General features: G+C 44.2%; 3 protein-coding genes and 1 non-coding gene across 4 annotated transcripts; 2 read left to right on the plus strand and 2 right to left on the minus strand.

The window, feature by feature from the left end:
• Positions 1–461: 461 nt before the first annotated feature.
• On the minus strand, positions 462–2986 carry tgds (TDP-glucose 4,6-dehydratase). Its single transcript, XM_028399112.1, has 12 exons — positions 2773–2986; positions 2560–2626; positions 2424–2492; positions 2247–2337; positions 2027–2175; positions 1847–1945; positions 1704–1763; positions 1512–1555; positions 1265–1430; positions 1132–1187; positions 963–1060; positions 462–870 (listed from the first exon to the last, which is right to left on the minus strand). The coding sequence occupies exons 1-12, from the start codon at positions 2817–2819 to the stop codon at positions 824–826; spliced, it is 993 nt and encodes a 330-aa protein (XP_028254913.1). The 5' UTR covers positions 2820–2986; the 3' UTR covers positions 462–823.
• Positions 2987–3436: 450 nt separating this feature from the next.
• Positions 3437–6680, plus strand: gpr180 (G protein-coupled receptor 180). Its single transcript, XM_028399551.1, has 10 exons — positions 3437–3656; positions 4076–4219; positions 4314–4408; positions 4514–4619; positions 4729–4909; positions 5013–5062; positions 5166–5323; positions 5413–5610; positions 5695–5772; positions 5853–6680. The coding sequence occupies exons 1-10, from the start codon at positions 3509–3511 to the stop codon at positions 6006–6008; spliced, it is 1314 nt and encodes a 437-aa protein (XP_028255352.1). The 5' UTR covers positions 3437–3508; the 3' UTR covers positions 6009–6680.
• Positions 6681–7026: 346 nt separating this feature from the next.
• trnas-cga (transfer RNA serine (anticodon CGA)) lies at positions 7027–7108 on the minus strand. Its single transcript has one exon. It is a non-coding gene; the product is annotated as a tRNA-Ser (tRNA).
• A 270-nt stretch (positions 7109–7378) lies between these two features.
• LOC114432320 (protein NLRC3-like) lies at positions 7379–12530 on the plus strand. The gene is made up of 12 exons (XM_028400249.1): positions 7379–7492; positions 7723–7877; positions 7965–8096; positions 8283–8390; positions 8491–8557; positions 8627–8834; positions 8920–10714; positions 10792–10965; positions 11130–11303; positions 11383–11556; positions 11641–11687; positions 11776–12530. Exons 2-12 carry the CDS (start codon positions 7828–7830, stop codon positions 12336–12338), a joined length of 3492 nt encoding a protein of 1163 aa, XP_028256050.1. The 5' UTR covers positions 7379–7492; positions 7723–7827; the 3' UTR covers positions 12339–12530.
• Positions 12531–12626: the final 96 nt, after the last annotated feature.

Below are 12626 nucleotides of genomic sequence, written 5' to 3' on the forward strand. Positions count from 1 at the left end.
TCTAGCCAATCAGAAGTAGGAATCTGGCAAGATGCTTTTACATGAGAGGAGTTATTCTCTAGATTGAGTCCACCAGGCTCAGACTGACTGTGGTCACACACACACAGCATAATGTGTCTTCAGCAGAGGAATTGCAAAAAAAGGGCACTCTGGAAAGTAAAAAAAACTGTAACAACATTGTGTATCCAGTAACCACTGAATTAAAACTGAGCCAGGTGTGGCTGGAATTACTGACGGCCAGACTCCCTGACACAGCAGCACTAGCCTGGTAGTTAGTATTTGCTTTATGTATTAGTTTAGCGGTTGTGCACGAAAAAAGCACTGCACGATGAGAAAAAAAAACTGTGCGACTATTCTGATTTAACCACAAATAAAGGTTTGGATTTGCAGATGTAATGATGGCTTTTTTTATTGTGTTTGCATCTATAACTTTGAAAGTCGAAAAAAAATGTGTCCACCGCTGACGTTCTTAAATAATGTTTATTTGAACTTAAATACATATCAAATGAAAAACAATTTACAGTGTGTATGAAATAAACCTGTTCCTACAGGATAATACTCATCAAAAAAAATCTAAGATGTTGCTACCTAACATCAAGATAAAGTGCGCTTTGCTTTGGTTAAAGGGAGGCTCTGCCTTCCTTGTCTGGCACTTCAGGGCCTGTTGGTCCAACAAAAGTTCAGTTCATCACAATAGCCTCTACATTATTTAAGTAAAGTGTAATAATTTGAAGAAAACAAAGGCACAATGTCTCGTCTCTCTGCTTCCTGTCAGTCAAGCCACAGGGCTAAACTGAGCCCACTTCTGTGTATTGCTACTGAATCACGGCTTGTCCGACCAGAAGTCTGGGTTCTCTTGGTACCATTTCACTGTTACACACATGTACACAAAACACACGATTTAGTGAAAATACATTTTTTACTAAAAGGTTTTCTGGGCCTGTGAGTGTTAGTTACTGTACCTGTGTATCTGATTCCTTCAGCCCAGGATACCTGAGGCCGCCAGCCCAGCTGCTGCAGCTTCTCACATTTGATTGGGTAGCGCAGGTCGACCCGTGGCCTGCAGAGTAGAGGTCTGTGTATTTAACTCTGTGTGTAGTAAACATCAAGGGTGGAAACAAATTTACTCACCTGTCAGGCACAAACTCAAGCCAATCATTCACTTCAGAGTCTGACACGTTCTTCACCTAAAAAGAACAAAGAATGTCTGACTTTCATGTGTATTTGTCCTCTAAATGTCCTAATTAACAGTCACTAAACACACCATCTTAACAAGTTCCCTGGCCAGTTGCATGATAGGAATCTCGCAGCTTGTCCCCACATTGTAGATTTCTCCAACAATCCCTTTCTCCATAATCAGCAGGAAGGCATCCACGGCATCGCTGACAAACAGGAAGTGGCGGGATTTAGGGAGAGTTCCCTGGATGGTGCTGTGACAGAGAAGAGGAACAAGATATAATGTTTTTTCTCTGAGTGTGAGTCAAACTGATGCTCAGTAACTTTACACCCACCATTTTTTGTCCATTTGCAGAAGTGTGAGGAACTTTGGAATGACCTAAATGGTGAGGATGACAAGCTTGAGTAATCAGATTTCTCAGAAACAATTTTATTAGTCAATTTTGAAAGCCACAGTGCACAGACATTATGCAGCCTCATGTTCCAACAAATTGAAAAATCTCCAGCATTAATTTCTGTGATAATACCTTCTCAGTGTACTGCCTGGGCCCATAAATGTTGTTGCTCCTGGTAATGATGATGGGAAACTGGTGACAGATAAACAGCAGTGTTTACAGGACATCTGCAGACAGAGTTTGTGTAAATTTCCTCAAGCTGCGTGGATTTTTACCTTGTACTGCTCCCTGTAGGATCGGACCACATACTCTGCTGCAGCTTTAGTGGCAGCGTATGGGTTGGAGGGCCTCACTGGACTGCTCTCATCAAAAACCTGCAGAGAACAAACACCCTAATATTAGCACTTTCTGAACCTGTAACACATATCCACCCCAGTTCAAACCAGTCAGCTGACCTTGTCCAGGCTGGCTCCGTACACTTCATCTGTGCTGACATAGATGAATCGCTGCAGTTGGTGTCGAGCCTGATGGGCAGCTTGCAATAAAACTCTGGTCCCATCAACATTAACCTGGTGGAAGCTGGACGGGGATTCAAATGACGACTCTGAGAGAAAAGGTTCAGACTCAGTCAAATGAACAGACAGGATCAGTTGTGACTGATCAGCTGCTCCTTACCCACGTGTGTTTTGGCTGCCAGGTGAAAGACAACATCAATACTTTCTGTGTTAAAGATGTGGTTTACCAGCCGGGGGTTGCACACATCTCCCTAGAATATACCAAGACACAGGATTAGGTTACACTTGTTATGATTTATTTTACAAAGGGAAGTACGTCTATTTCAGGTGCTCTTACCCTGATAAAGGTGTAGTTCTTTCTGTCTTCTATGCTCTCCAGGCTCCTGGGGCTGCAGCAGTAATCCAGCTGAAAGACATCAGACACTAACACAATATCCTCACCCCAAAAGGTTTCCAAGTCAGTGAAGACTTACATTATCCAGGTTTATGATTCTCCATCCTGGATGTCTGTAGACCAGTGAGCAAACCAGATGAGAGCCACTGGGAAAATGCACACACAATTGTAATTAAACATTAATTTAAAGGTCTAAGTGTTAAGTAAATCGCCCAGCCGTGCAGTTTATAAAGTACAACAGAACAATGACATGAAAATCCTATAAATACTATTTAAATATACATTTACTCACATGAATCCAGAGCCTCCGGTCACAAGAACAGTCCGGTTAAAGTCCATTCTACTTCCGGTAGTCTTCAGCTTACATTGATAAACTTAAATTTGCACATTTTATCGTTTTATGTTCGCTAGCTAACCATCTCCACTGAATGTACTCAAGTTCAGAATTTTTTCCGTATAATAGACACTTTGTGTGGAGTACGACAGTTGTTCGTTGTTTTACGGCAGTGTTGACACGTTGAAAATGGGCGGGACATGAATTGCGTGTGGACTGACTTTTACTTTCTTATTGGTTGTCATTTGTGACGCAGAAACGTACACCACGTTTGGTTGCGTGAACCTCAAATCACTCAAACTTGTCAACGGCACCGACTCGGCAAGGGAACTGCGTCAAGTGAGCGTCATTAAAATAAACAACATCCGGAATACGCTTTCAAAATAAAGACGAAATGATATCTATATGGTTAGATGTGTTTTGTGTTTGTATGTGTTTCTCATATAGTGATGTTTAAAGTCATGATTATTTTAGGAATGTCTTGATGTGTATTTGTTTCATTCAGCACACCGTAAGTTGCATTTCTACCCAATTATTTCAAAAACAAGCTTTTATTTTGAGGGCAAAACACCTACATTTCCTGTTTAATTCCGGCGAATTGTAGACATCTTGACGCAGCTGGTTTACTTCTGGCTTCGTGGCTCATTCAATTGATTAGCTAACGTTTATTTAGTGGATAAGGTGTAAGGGGAACATGGGGATAATGTCGTATTTCTTGGTCATGCTTGTGGCCGTCGTGCTGTTGGAGTCTGAAGTTTCGGGGAAAACTGTAAAAGGACTTTTCAAGAGCGAAGTGGCGAGACAGCAGAACGGCCAGTTCATCACTAAATTCATGTACCAAGGTAACGATGCTGCTAACGTGTCACTGCAGCTGACATGGTTAGCTATGGTTTGTTTTTATTTACTGTGAGTATAGATAGCTTGACATTATGATAATGTCTGCGCTGCACTTTGAAATCACTTATTCTCTTATTACTTATTCTCAGCCTTTACAGGCATTATTTGATTAATTAGCATTTTGTTTTGGAGGTTTGTCTCCGCTTAATGTCTTTCTCTCAGGACACCTTATGTAGAATATTTCTAAGGCCATAAATACACTACAGCAAGGGCTTATGGGTAAAAGCAATGCAACTATCTATGAACTGATGAACTGAATTTATTTGGAAATCAAAGATCTGTTTAGTTTATTTTTCATCAGTCAATCCAAAAATATTAAAATTACAATTGTGTAGAATTTGTTCTTAAACATAATCGTCTGCAGGTCGGAGTGGTCTGTTGGTGTGCCGACTGGACAACTCTGCTTTGGCCACAGAGAAGGAGTCCAGGCTGCTGTTGTACCAGGATCTGGACTCAGGCCTGGACAACCTGAGTTGCTCTGAGCGGCTCGCTAAAGCCAGTGTCAGCAGTAAGAACCAGCGACCACTAACACACCTCTGCTGCTTGACTCCTGCCGTGATTTGTCCTTCTGATTTCTGTGCTCTGTGTTTATCCTGCTCCAGTTTCTCTCAGCCAAGATGAACAGAACCAGACGATCCCTCGTCAGTCGTCACCCACAGGCTGGCAGATCTTCTACTCTGACAGATATACATGTCAGGTAAAAGCAGGAGCCATTGTCTGTAACAAAACAAACACACACACATTAGGTTATTTGTCATCATAATCCTGAGTTTTTTGTTGTTGTTTTTTTTTGTCTCTTCAGGAAGGTTCAGCAGTTCCTTCCCATGCTGATCTCACATTCACTGTCTTGCTGTTTAATGCAGACTCTGCTGGAAACCCTCTGGAGCACTTCAGTGCAGAGGAGGCAGGTCAGGCATTGATTGATTGGAACATTAGGTATCCAGATGTATTTATATGAAAGTAGGTGAACAGTGTGTGTAAATGTGTGCATCACTCGTGCTTGTTTTACTGTCTCAGGGCTCCATAGTTTCTACTTCCTCCTGCTGCTGGCCTACTTCATAGCCTGCTGTATCTACATCCAGCCTCTGTACCAGGCTCTGAGGAAAGGAGGTCCCATGCACACCGTCCTCAAAGTGCTGACGACCGCGCTGACGTTACAGGGCTGCTCTGCTCTCTGCAACTACGTCCACCTGGCCAGGTAGATGCATTCTTCATTACCCAGACAATACACTGCTACATGTTGTATGCAGTCATTTGGTGTATTATTATTATTTATATTAGATTATTTTGTTTTTTTGCAGGTATTCCAGAGACGGTACTGGTATTCCACTGATGGGCAGCCTGGCAGAGTGTATGTTGTCACCCTTTGACTTTCTAACTACACTCTGTAATTGTGAATCAGTATTAAGAGGATTCATTATTTATGTCCTCTTTGTCACTGTCTTCCTATCCAGTCTGGGACATGGTGTCCCAGGTGTCCATGCTGTACATGTTGCTGAGTCTGTGTATGGGCTGGACTCTGAGTCGAGGCAGGAAGCCTCAGTCCAGGCCTCTTCAGTGGGAGCAGTCCCCAGCCTCCACGGCTATTGCTGTGGGAGGAGTCATTACACAGGTGGGCAGCATCAACACTGCATTAGTTACAGTTACTATTAATATTACAGTTTGTCAATGCAGTCGCTAAGAGTCAGTCTGTTTCCTCAGGGAGTGCTGCTGCTGTGGGAGCAGTATTCAGACTTGGAGAGCGAACATCACAGCTACCATGCCCAACAGAGTCTGGCAGGTCTCCTCCTCATTGCTCTGAGGGTGGGTCTGGCCCTGCTGCTGGCCTCCATCCTCTACCAGATCATCTCCACTGAGAGGAGCACCCTGAAGAGAGACTTCTACCTCACCTTCGCCAAGGTAAAGCTGACTGTGCAGTAAAACAGCTCACAGACATAGAAACATGTTTACCTGCAGGTGATCACGTGGTCCTCCCCTTTGCAGGGATGCTTCCTGTGGTTCCTCTGTCATCCCGTCCTCGTCCTCATATCTGTGATCTTCAATGACCACCAGAGAGAGAAGGTAGTATTTCAGATAACTATTTTGAAATCGATTCTTCGGTCTAAGGTGACCCTAAAATCCCCACACTGTCTCAAACCCAGGTGGTGACAATTGGTGTGATCCTCTGCCAGTCCATCTCCATGGTGATCCTCTACCAGCTTTTTCTGTCCCGCTCTCTCTATTGGGAGGTGTCCTCTCTCTCTTCAGTGTCCCTGCCACTCACTATGTCCCGAACAAACCACAGGGGGCGCTACTGAGCACAGCCACAATCACCTGATCATTATGAGTGAGCAGCAGCGCTTCTCCTCACATATCCTCTCGCTGTGTAAGAGGAGGGGAGAGTTCATGACGTCCCTCTCACTGCAGGGGCTGTATACTAGAGGAGAAACCATACCCACTAGTGAGTGAGTTACCAGGGAACCAGAGGATGATATTTACCGCAACAGCCTACCTCTAGATACAAATGCTGAAATAAATGACAGGGAATGGTTTATAGAAACTGTTGTTTGGACCAGTAGGCCTGACCAGCATACTGTCATAGAATGCTAAAAGGCTTTGAGATGACAGAATCATGAGAAGTGTTACAGCACTGTTGGGCTCTGGATTTCAATCAGAGATGCAGACCAGATCACCAAAGAGAGTTTGTCAGGTGGAGAAAAAAAATTCTTTACTTCGGATGTCGATATATGAGCAGACAGCATGGCCAGGATCTCTGAAATCCTATTTACTGTATGTAGCACTGCACAACTTAACCTGTTTTGATGAACCAAAGTGATTCCAAAGTGAATGATTTCAGTATTTTATTTTGTGTAATGCCAAGATGGTGACAGCTTAAGGGTTTAATGACAATTTGTGTTGTAGATTATTTTCAATTGAATCAATGCATGTGTTAACTGCGTACTGTATGCACACCGTGAGGCTGTGCAAGGGAATGCACTCCGTTTTGTCTCACAAAGTGACAATCTTAGAAATATATAAAACTATTGCATTTAGTTACAGGTTACGTTTTTGTAATGTTTACATTTTTCTCTTTTGTTTTCATATGTTACGCATACACATTTTAACCTGTGGAAATAACCTGTGGTCATGCCAACTGTAATAAAAGACATTTTAAAAACTCTGTAATGCTTTTTGCCTGGCTCCTTAATGCTGCAAGCTTGATGGAAGGATCATCAGAACACCGACTGAAAAACAGTGTCTACTTTATACGACAAAAAAGAATGTAATCTATATACATTAGCATAGCAATAGGCAAAACGAAAATGAATTCAATTCCGTCACGAACAGGATTCGAACCTGTGCGGGGAAACCCCATTGGATTTCGAGTCCAACGCCTTAACCTCTCGGCCACCGTGACTATGCGTGCCAGAGTCGTCAATGTAGCGTTTATATAGGACTCTGTGAAGCAAATCACAGAGATAGCTTACGATGTCTAAATCTTTTTGTTTTAGTTTTTTATGCATCATTAACTGTATCTCGTCATGGCCTAGTAGTCTTTAGCTGCAACCATCACTGACGCCCTGGTCCGTGCGGGGTTAATAATACATTCTGTATTAATCCACCAGGGGGCGCCAAAGACCGTTATTTTGTATACCGAAACGAAAACTGTGACAAAGCGCATGTGCGTGTCGTCATGACGAAGACTTTGTTGGTGAAACCGACAGTGAAAGTAGAAGAAGAGTTTTACTGTCAAGAAGACGAAGAAGAACAACACCCGTGGACTCTAAACTAAAACTAAACCGTAAGCTTCGTTTATTACTTTCACTTTGTCTTTGGTGTATGTCATGTATTTCTGCTATGTAACATTTTGATTCTCTGTCTATTAGCAAGTCTGGCTCACTCTTTATGTGTTTAAAGATATATATTTAAAAAAACATTTAATGATTAGAAGCTTGAACGTTTGATCACAACATAATGAACATGTATTATCCAAAAATAAACCGAATTTATTTATCTCCGTTTCCGTTCCAGGCTGTGCCTTACAGAACACCGTATCCATATTTAACTTTTTAAAGTAAATAAGTAGAGCTGATTATGATAAAATTGTGTGTCCTCTGCGGATGAAAATAAGGCAGCATGGATTGGTGCCAGGACGGAAAACATGAGAGCCAGATTAAAGATCAGAGGTGAGACAACCATCTCTTCAATCATCAATATTATATTTTACCTAACATCACTCATACTCAAAGCTCTGTGTGTGTGTTGTATTAAAGACCAGAACAGAAGCAGGACACTCCACACTCCTCTGGGTCCGGACATAAACCCAGCTGTGTGTCCTATAAGAGCAACCAATCAAAGGGCTTTATTGTCGAGTTTAATGCCGGTCAGGCTTCTTCCCCAAAGAGGTGAGGAAATGGGAGATGATGCATTTTGGAATTTTTTTGTTTCTCTGTACAGAAGTGAAAGTGTAGAGAGTGGAAAGTAGGAAACCAGTTAGTGCAGTCACTGTGTCCTCTGTGTTCAGATTGGTGTGTGGGTTTGTTTTCCGGGTTCAGACTTTTCAGTGCAGACATTATCTTGTGTTTTTTTAGGAGGAAACTGGAAAATCAACATTCTACTGACTCTGAACAAAGCAGCATGTCCACAAATACCAGAAAGATATATAGTTCAAGGAAAAGGCTCCACCCTGCTCTGGAAATGTAAGAGCTTGAAAGTGATTCTTAAAAACAAAACCATTAGTCCAGGGTTGACAGATGAAGCCAGTTTTATGATTTATGCTGATTCCTGATCCATTCACAGAGTGGACCAGGGGAGCCCGGAGGGTCCTGGTGGCCAGCATCCCACACAGTTGGACCCCATATTTACGGTACGTATTTTACATTGTGTTGAGCCACACTTTAATGATCAGCCTCATTCATACAGTGTTCTGTTCCAGCTGCTGGAAGACAAGATCGTCACCTTTGTGAAGAGTGAGCTGAAGAAGACCCAGAGTCTTCTTAGTTTCCCAGAATGCATAGCAATTCCTACAGAGGAAGATGAGGATGAGGAGCAGAGTTGGAGCTGCAGAGAGGCATTTCTGGAGATAACGTTGCACTTCCTAAGGAAGTCGAAGCAGGGGGAGCTGGCTGACTGTCTGCGGAGCAGTAAGAGGCACTATCACATCACAACAGTTCACCTGCTAGAGGAATTTTTATATTTAATCACTGCTCTTGTTTTGTGCTAAATCAGAAAGCAGAGCTGCAGTTTGCCAACGTAAACTAAAATCTGCACTGAAGAAGAAGTTCCAGTGTGTGTTTGAGGGGATCGCTAAAGCAGGAGAGCCGACCCTTCTGAATGACATCTACACAGAGCTCTACATCACAGAGGGAGGGCCTGCAGAGGTCAACGAGGAACACGAGGTCAGGCAGATTGAAGCGGCATTTAGGAGATCAGAAACCGCAGAATCAACCATCAGACCAGAGGATATCTTTAAAGGCTCTGCTGAACCAATCAGAACAGTGATGACAAAGGGAGTGGCTGGCATTGGGAAAACAGTCCTAACACAGAAGTTCACTCTGGACTGGGCTGAAGACAAAGCCAACCAAGACATCCAGTTCACATTTCCATTCACTTTCAGAGAGCTGAATGTGCTGAGAGAGAGAAAGTTCAGCTTGATAGAGCTTGTTCATCACTTCTTCACTGAAACCAGAGAAGCAGGAATCTGCAGCTTTCAGCGCCTCCCGGTGGTCTTCATCTTTGATGGTCTGGATGAGTGTCGACTTCCTCTGGACTTCTACAACAATGAGACCCTGACTGATGTCACAGAGTCCACCTCAGTGGACGTGCTGCTGACAAATCTCATCAGGGGGAAGCTGCTTCCCTCTGCTCGCCTCTGGATCACCACACGACCTGCAGCAGCCAATCAGATCCCTCCTGACTGCGTTCACAGGATGACTGAGGTCAGAGGGTTCACTGACCCACAGAAGGAGGAGTACTTCAGGAAGAGATTCAGAGAGGAGGAGCAGGCCAGCAGGATCATCTCCCACATCAAGACATCACGAAGCCTCCACATCATGTGCCACATCCCGGTCTTCTGCTGGATCACTGCTACAGTTCTGGAGCAGGTGCGGACCACCAAAAGGGGAGGACAACTGCCCAAGACCCTGACTGAGATGTACATCCACTTCCTGGTGGTTCAGACCAAACTGAAGAAGATAAAGTATGGTGGAGGAGCTGACTCAGATCCACACTGGAGTCCAGAGAGCAGGAAGATGATTGTGTCTTTGGGGAAACTGGCTTTTGAGCAGCTGCAGAAAGGAAACCTGATCTTCTATGAGTCCGACCTGACAGAGTGTGGCATCGATATCAGAGCAGCCTCCGTGTACTCAGGTGTGCTCACACAGATCTTTAAAGAGGAGAGAGGCCTGTACCGGGACAGGGTCTTCTGCTTCATCCATCTGAGTGTTCAGGAGTTTCTGGCTGCTCTTCATGTCCACCTGACCTTCCTCAACTCTGGTGTCAATCTACTGGACGAGGACCAGGAAGCATCTTGGTGGTCCAAGGTGACAGAAGACAAATCTGAAGAGACAGACGTCTACACAAGTGCCGTGGACAAGGCCTTGCACAGTCCGGACGGACACCTGGACTTATTCCTCCGCTTCCTCCTGGGTCTTTCATTGCCGACCAACCAGACCCTCCTAAGAGGCCTGCTAAGACTGACAGGAAATAGTTTACAGACTAATCAGGAAACAGTCACATACATCAAGAGGAAGATCAACGAGAATCAGTCTGCAGAGAGAAGCATCAACCTGTTCCACTGCCTGAATGAACTGAATGATGGCTCTCTGGTGGAGGAGATTCAACAGTCCCTGAATTCAGAAAGCCTTTCCCCCGACAACCTGTCTCCTGCTCAGTGGTCAGCTTTGGCCTTCATCATGGTATCTTCAGAGCAAAGTCTGGATGTGTTTGACCTGAAAAAGTACTCTGCTTCAGAGGAGGCTCTCCTGAGACTGCTGCCTGTGGTCAAAGCAACAAAGACAGCTCTGTACGTGCATCCTATACATCCATCCTGTACATTGTTTCATTAACATGCTGCTCTCTTACAGACCCTCTTTGTTTCAGGCTGAGTTTGTGTAACCTCTCAGTGAGAAGCTGTGAAGCTCTAGCCTCGGTTCTCAGCTCCCCATCCTCCAGACTGAAAGAGCTGGATCTGAGTAACAATGACCTGCAGGATTCAGGAGTGAGGCTGCTCTTACCTGGACTGCAAAGTCCACACTGCCAACTGGTAACTCTGAGGTCAGGATTCTGTTGTCAAACAGACAGGGATGATGAATGTGATCATATATATTGTCCTGCTGTCTTTCCTTCCATTGCTCCTGGACTGATTTATGTGCACTTTGAGCGTTTAAAAACTCACTAAATCAAGTCATTTATCTTTGTGTTTCTTGTTGTCGTATCAGGTTAAGTCTCTGTAACCTCTCTGAAAAAAGCTGTAGAGCTCTGGCCTCAGTTCTCAGCTCTCCCTCCTCCAGTCTCAGAGTGCTGGACCTGAGTAACAATGACCTGCAGGATTCAGGAGTGACGCTGCTTTCAGCTGGACTGCGGAGTCCAAACTGCAGCCTGGAAACTCTGAGGTCAGGATTCTGTGTTCAAATTTCTGTCTTCAGGTCATACTACCAGGTGTTAATGCAGCGTTGTTTTGTGTGTCTGCAGCCTGTCGGGTTGTCTGATCACAGAGGAAGGCTGTGCTTCTCTGCACTCAGCTCTGACCTCCAACCCTTCTCATATGAGAGAGCTGGACCTGAGCTACAACCACCCAGGAACCTCACAGCTGGAGCTGTTGTCTGGCAAAGTACAGGATCCACAATGGAGACTGGAAACCTTGAGGTATGAAGAAAAAAAATAATCACTGGACATCGGCATCCTTGTAAAAGAATGCATATAAAAGTGATCCTTTAATCTCTGTTTCAGGGCGAAGCCTGTTGGTGCCCGCTGGGTGAGACCAGGTCTGAGGAAGTGTAAGTGTCGGTTTATATTTGTCATCATCAAAACATCAATGCATGAATCAGTGATATATCAATATGTGTGTTGTGTTTGTTCTCTCAGATTTCTGTGAACTCACGCTCGACACAAACACAGTCAACAGAAAACTCCAGCTGTCTGACGACAACAGGAAGGTGACGCATGTCAACGAGGATCAGCCGTATCCCGATCACCCAGACAGATTCGACTACTGTCGCCAGCTGCTGTGCAGCAACAGTCTGACTGGCCGCTCGTACTGGGAGGTGGAGTGGAGTGGGAGGGCTCATGTGTCAGTGAGCTACAGAGGACTCAGAAGGAAAGGAGACAGTGATGCCTGTGAGCTTGGATACAATGATCGATCCTGGAGTCTGTTCTGCTCTGCTGGTATTTACTCTGTGTATCACAACAACAAAGGAACATCTGTGCGTCTACACGCCCTCTCCTCCTCTTCCTCTTCCTCTTCATCTGTCTCTAACAAAATAGCAGTGTATCTGGACTATGCTGCTGGCTCTCTGTCCTTCTACAAAGTGACCTCTGACACGCTGGTCCACATCTACACCTTCAACACCACATTCACTGAACCTCTTTATCCTGGGTTCGGCGTTGGGTTCAGGCCTGGTTGCTCAGTGCGTCTGTGTTCAGTGTAGCATTAATATTTTCCTGCTGTTACAGAAACTGACTGTTTACCATTATAAAGAAGACACTCTTAGTAATTTTTGATTAGTGTTTTGATGCTAGGAGTGCTGCTGCTACAATGATATATTTTTTAAAAATGATCTAAACACATAGCCAAGTTATTTTTGTTGTTGTTTTTCTAATAAAGTAAATGTACCAAGTAATGTCTGTTGTTTGTATGTTGTGTTTCTCTTATGACTGCCCCTCCACTGGGAGCTAGCATGCTAAACTAGCATCACTACGCATCCAGCTAAATGTAG

The sequence above is a fragment of the Parambassis ranga genome, chromosome 2 (genome assembly GCF_900634625.1).
Source record: "Parambassis ranga chromosome 2, fParRan2.1, whole genome shotgun sequence".
NCBI classification, from domain to species: domain Eukaryota; kingdom Metazoa; phylum Chordata; class Actinopteri; family Ambassidae; genus Parambassis; species Parambassis ranga.